This window comes from Poromitra crassiceps (assembly GCF_964638095.1).
Source record: "Poromitra crassiceps genome assembly, chromosome: 12".
Lineage (NCBI taxonomy): Eukaryota > Metazoa > Chordata > Actinopteri > Beryciformes > Melamphaidae > Poromitra > Poromitra crassiceps.
The window spans coordinates 29,725,867-29,732,227 of record NC_139632.1 but is presented as its reverse complement, the minus strand read 5'-3'; the positions used below and the strand labels follow the sequence as shown (position 1 = coordinate 29,732,227).

The 6,361-nt window shown below is 42.8% G+C and overlaps 1 protein-coding gene across 2 annotated transcripts; it reads right to left on the bottom strand.

Moving 5' to 3' along the window:
- Positions 1 to 1,784: 1,784 nt before the first annotated feature.
- Positions 1,785 to 6,055, bottom strand: b3gnt7 (UDP-GlcNAc:betaGal beta-1,3-N-acetylglucosaminyltransferase 7). Of its 2 annotated transcripts, none has more exons than XM_083647516.1 (2): positions 5,766 to 6,055; positions 1,785 to 4,019 (listed from the first exon to the last, which is right to left on the bottom strand). In XM_083647516.1, exon 2 carries the CDS (start codon positions 4,013 to 4,015, stop codon positions 2,771 to 2,773), a length of 1,245 nt encoding a protein of 414 aa, XP_083503642.1. In that variant the 5' UTR covers positions 4,016 to 4,019; positions 5,766 to 6,055; the 3' UTR covers positions 1,785 to 2,770. The 2 variants fall into 2 exon arrangements, with proteins under 2 accessions (XP_083503642.1, XP_083503641.1); XM_083647515.1 differs by having other exon boundaries at positions 1,785 to 4,016.
- Between the last annotated feature and the right edge of the window lie 306 nt (positions 6,056 to 6,361).

Below are 6,361 nucleotides of genomic sequence, written 5' to 3'. Positions count from 1 at the left end.
TGAGAGTTGATTTGTTGATTTGAGTTAAGTCGATGCCTGTGATGTCATTGGAAGGCACTGCATCATTGGGTTGTATTAATTACAAGTCTTCCGATGGCATCACTGGCATCAACTTAAGCCAAATTAACTCTCAATAACTGTCAAACTAAATGAATCTCTGCAAAATTGTTGACAGTTTTCTGATATGTGCGAAATAAATCAACATTTTTTTTTCAGTGAAGCGCCCCTTTAAGCTGCAATCTGCAAAAATTCAAACACTTGTCTCCCGCTGCCTCTTCGTATGTGTGAAGTTGTTAAGATTTATGAGCAGCTTGATGGTACTAAGGGGAGCTTTTTGTCTTTTTTTATTCTCAAAGGACGTTATGCAACCAGGTCACTGCCACCTTAATTGCCTCCTTTGTCCCTTTGAAAGTGCGGTTGGCCCATAACGTGTGACTCCACCTTGCTGAGTGACCGGTCACATGTACACTACACAGGTGTTTCTTTGAAGCTGGATCATGTATGCGTTTTAGCTGAAGGATTCAGTTCCACAACAAACTTACATGCCCTCATGTTTTCAGTACCTTTTATGGCCCCCTGAGATACCACAACAATTGAAATTGGATTGGGTGGGCTTCTAGCTGCTAATATGCGATCCTCTTGAGTACACAATTGCTGTGTTCACTTTTGTTTGGATGCTGGGCATCAGTACTGACTTAATCATCTGAACAGAAGGTATGTTCTCTGGCAGTACCAAGCTACTTTCTCCTATATAGATATAGATACATGTGATATAAAACAAATCATTCTGCTCACTACTTTCTTGGTAGGAAGTAGGACAGTAGAAAAGAGATAAACCTGCAGTTCCCCAGCGCTATCGACTTAGATGGCTTGTGTCTTTTCTCACAGATAACGCCCTTTATGTCGATGTCCCCCCATGAAACTGTATACAGCCAAGCTCCAGTTTCTCTATGGCTTTCTTGTCTTTGTACGGCAAGAGATTGTGAACAATAACAGGAATGTATTTCTTTTGTAATGTCCTGTTTGTTTTTTGGGCCAATTTAAAGCACAAGACAATATCTTCACTGTCAAGCGGCAGTATCACTGACGGGCGGCAGTAGCTACTCGCTAAAAAGATACACAATATCTGCCTGGGACACCTAACATAAACAATGTGAAATCACACACCAATCATGGCCATGTACAAACCTTTTGGAAAAACAAAACAAAGCAGAACATGCAGAGAAAATAGTTTCCCCTGCCCAGTATCAAATATATATTGGGAATTCCGGTTGGGCCATATTTCTTATGAGTTTCTTTTTCAATTGATGTCCAGTTTGGCTGTTTTTTTTAATCAGTATTGAATGTACAGTAAAAGTTACAATAGGCCTACAGCAGCATTTTACATTTAAGTACTATAGGAAGACAATGTTTTTAATATCTTTTCACGGGCAAACTCTGCTGTAGTGAAAACAGAAATACATAGTCGGCTGAGCATTGATAATACTAAATGTATTGTTCATAATTACACCAGTTCATTTGTTGTTGTCTGAAGATATATATCCCTCCTAAAGTGCTTTCTGACTGTATGGTGAGTAACTGACACCCACCACACGTTAATGTTTCCATCGTATCATGGCCTCTATTGTTTGGTGACCTGATTGTGATATTCACATTGATGTTTGCTGCTGATAAGGCTGAAGTGCTGCAAATATATTTAGGGCATGTTTTTAAAAGAAAACCGTAAAGGACCAAAAGTGATTTTAAATGTTTATTTACAAATGAGAATTTATATACATATTGATTTTTACATTTATTTACACCATCCACACATAATCACCACCCATAAAACCCACAACGTTCAGCTTTAATCATTGAACATTCCCTCAATAACATCATCCCCTTCATAAAATTAAATAGACCCCCTCTTTTGCCCCCCTTTTATTGGGGGGGCTATTAAATTAATATATCATATACACGTACCAGCAGTAGTTTTATTTGTTTCACAGTTTCATTGTAAACCCTCTACCAAATTCAATGTCAAGTATATCAGCACAATCAAATCCATGAACAACATACATTAACCAAGTTTAGACTTATTTTTTTTCTTTTTAGTTTCCAGTAGTAGCATGCCAATAGTAGAAGTCCAAATCAAGTCAGTTACATTCCAGACAATAACAGAAGTGCAAGGACCACTACAATAAAACTAAAAATATCTAAATCTTACTTTGGGGACATACACATGCCTACCAGACAATGGTGTTTGGCTCCGTTTAATAAAGTAACCAGCTATGAAATGAGACTTTTGGACCACTTTACTGAGGTAGAGAGACACAGTTGTTTCTTCCTATATTGTCTTAAGCCATGAAGCAGTGGAGCATGCAGTCTAGTCCAAGTGGAGGTTATGTGTAACGCTCAGTATAAAGTCTAAAGCCTGTTATTGTGGAGCAGCTGACCGATGCAGTAGTATCTCAACCTTGGGTCGTTGTCTCTGAATTTACCTGCTGAAAATGAGTCCTTCAAAAAATGCTAGAGATATAAATAATTTTAAGCAACCTTTAAAAAAAATCTATATAATTTAATCTGACGGTGGTAGATGCCACTCCACGAAATCGGCATCACAGTACATAAATAAAAAAATTCAAATATTATCCTGGTCCTCCACAAAAGGAGAATTTTGAGTCCGAGTTAACCGGTAAGTTAACTTTTGCCTCCCTCCCTAATGCATACACTTCCAATTAGTGGCCACCGAGGCTCAGCTGATGCTGTCCGTCACCTTGATGTCCTCAGGCTATAAGATCTCCACTTTCTGCGAGCAGACCAGCTCACTGTTCACCAGGTTCCACATCTTCGTGAGGTCCGATGGGAGCAGCTTGTGCACCACAATCATGCTCTTAAAGAAACAGGGTTCTCTGTTCAACTTGCTGTTCTTATTTTTCACCAAGCCAAACGTCTTAAAGGCATTGTGTTTGATAGGGGTGACCTGCAGCACCTCTAGGCACATGCCCAAAAAGACATCGTCGATGGGGTAGAGATCCAGGCTGTCCGAGGCCCAGTGGAGCCTCCTCGCCAGGGGCCCATCCATCAGGAAACCCCCTCCGCCTGCATATGGCGGGTAGTGCGTCTTATTGTACATCACCTGCGGGATGTAGTATTTGTTTTCCTTTTTACGAATGGGCTTAGCCTTGAAAATCACATCCCCCACAAAGAGGTTCTTAAAGTGTTTGGTGCTTTGCAGATACTCAAAGATGTTGTTCACGCTGACAAACACGTCGTCGTCCCCCTTGAAGATGTAGCGCACGTTGGGGCAGTATGTGTTGAACCACTTGAGAAAGTGAGTCTCCTTGAGCGTGAGGTTGTAGAAGGTATCCATGAAGTCCCACTGGAGAATATCCCCATAGATGTAGTCCTCGTACTCCAGTAGCTTCTGGTGGTTCGCCCTCTCTGCCTCATTGGACGGCTTGCCAAGGAGGAAGACCGTCCTCACCTTCTTGCCGTTCATGACCTGCTCTTTGCCCCAGGTCTTTCGGATGACCTCGCGGCGGTCGTGCTGGGTGGCCACTGACTTTATAACCATCAGCAGATATGGTTCCCCGCTGCACTTCTCCGGGTGGTTGAGGAGAATGGGAAAGTAACGGCAGTGCCGATAAAGCAGGTAATGCTTGAAATTCTCTTCCAGGCTAGTGAACCACTCCTGGCCCGAGATGTTCAGGTTGACACTACAGTTGGAGAAGGTTACATCCCAGGTCCTGGGGCTGTGGTCCGCAGTGCTGCTGGGCTCCTCGGTGGCGGTCTGGGCCTCGGGCACCGGCTGGGGGTTGTTGACCTTCCAGAAGGCACCGGTCCCCGAGGAGGAGGCCTTTTTCAGGCCGGCCGCCTGCGCTCCCCCGGAGGCATCCATGCGGGTCCGCCTCTCGATCTGGAAAGGAGTCCCGACGCTGATGTTCCCTCTCTGGACGACAGTGAGTCCCACCGCAGCCAGGAAGAACATGACGCTCACCCGCTTGTACACCTTCCAGCGATCCCTGTTGTTCATCCTGCTTGAATACACAGATCACAGAATCGGTCAGGGATGCAAACTCGTAGAGAGTGAAAAAGGTGACATATCACGGCAGACGAAAAACAACAACACCCAGTCATTCACTTAAGTGCCCTATTTTGGGATCAAAAGGGTGACCGTCACCTAAAGGTGACTAGTTTGCATCTCTGACAGGTGCGTCATGTGCCCAAGTGATCAAACTGGCCAACTTTCAAATACTTTGAATGGACATTAGCAGAATTGAATAGTGCAAAGAGTTGTAGTAGTCTACCATGTTGGACGGATTTGAGCCAGTGTAGTATGTCAGAGACAAAGACTAATGTAGGAGTCTCTTGCCTTCAGCCCCTCTCAGAGAACAGGACAGTATATAACAAAAAACAGTCATCTTGCACCTAGTAAACCTTTTCCAGTGAATCGTGTGCTCCAGTATCCTCTTTGGGTTCAGTCGCTGAGAAGTAGCTCATTGATCCGTTTTTTTGTTAGAGACAAAGACTATTTAAATTCTAAATGTATATATCAGTGAGACACAAAACATATTCTACATTCATTGTGTTGGATGTGTGGGTTTCCAGAGCTCAAACTCTGACAGGGAAGCTTCAAGCTCATGGTTTGATGCTTGCAATGACTTGATGTGAAATGTAGGGCCTCTATACTTTCAACCACATGTTTCTATTACCCACAGCCCACAGGGGGATATTTACTGTTGCATGTATAGACAGGAAAATACCAAATAAGGACAGACGTCATCATATGAAATCATGATGATGTTTCTCTACTGTCATCCTATGCAATAGGCACCATAAAATATATGCAGATAAGATTAGATAATCACTGAATGTATTGCCTGAATCCATGTTTCCTCCACAGCACTTAGCCAATATATATTAAAAAAATTGCAGTGGAAGAATGTGTGTGTTAGAGCTGCAACTACCAATTATTTCCATTATTGAATAATCTGGTCGATTATTTTGTTGACTAATCGATTAGTCGTTTGATCTATAAAACATCACAAAATGGTTAAAAATGTCGATCACTTTTCCCCCAAAGCCCAAGATAACATCCTCAAATCAAATGTCTTCTTTTGTCCTGGCCAACAGTCCACAACCCAAAGACAGACTGAGTTGCAACACTGAGCCTACTTGTCTCTTTAGTGAACCAGTGTCACTTCTGGAACAATATGTGGAATGTAGGCTGCTGGGAAAGCAAAGTTGCCCCTGCACTTCAAATTGTCACGTTTTCATCATGTCATGCTGGGGCTCGCACAGTCACGACCCCACAGACACTCCCATTGTATGGCCCCTTGCTTTGACTGGAGGACTGCAAAACTATCTTAACAAGTCTTTTAGTTTCATATCCAGACTCTAAATCTTACCTTTAAACAAATTTTAAAAAATTGTGTCAAAGAATGGGGATGAGACCATGTTTAGGACTTGTTTCCAAAGCAGTTTCACTGTATTTTAACATTGATTTAAGAAATTCACCACTGCAATAAATATGCATCAGCTTCTTTCACACATTTTCATGTAGGGCGAGGTGACGTTAATTGTCAAAACGTGAAACTGCATTTGAAACCGGCGAAACGTTCTCTCTCCGTTTTAAGAAAAATAACTAACGACAATCAACTTTTTTGCGGTGCGGTGCGTAATTGCGCATATCCAGAACGCATTCGGATCAAATATAGTCAGATAAGGTCTGCAAAAAATAATTATTTCACAAAGAATAGGCAATGTAGAAAAACGCCACTTACATGTTCTCCTAAGCTTTAGACTGAAGTGTGATGGTTCCGAGACAATAACCCCAAAGTCGCGCTGATTGTTGATCTCAGAGGAGCGGAGCACTTGGTGTATGTCCCTTCAGCTGTGTATGAAGATATTAAGTCCTTTTCCAGCCAGCAGGCAGGTGAAATGTCTCTAAAAGGCAGGTGAGATGTCTCTACCAGGCAGGTGAGATGTGTCTGACAGCTATTAGGAGAAGCGAGCGTTAAAGCCGTGGCGTTCTCCTGCCTGTAACGTGCAGCGCCTGCTCCGCTCTGACCTGATCAATCTGTACTCTGCTGCCAAATGAGCTCTCAGCGCTTTTAAAGGCACGGCAACGTCGAAACAGGGGCGCGCACCACACGCATGCACGCACTCACTCACTCACTCACTCACTCTGACTGTCTCTCTCGCTCGCTCTCTCTCGCTCTCGCTCTCTCTCTCTCTCTCACACACACAGACACACACACAGCTTAATGACTGATACTTTATGATAATAGACCCTTTTCACAACAGCCATTTTGATATGTCAATCAGCAGGGTAACAAAGCAAAATCATGTCTAACTAATAACATTAATGATGGTTCCA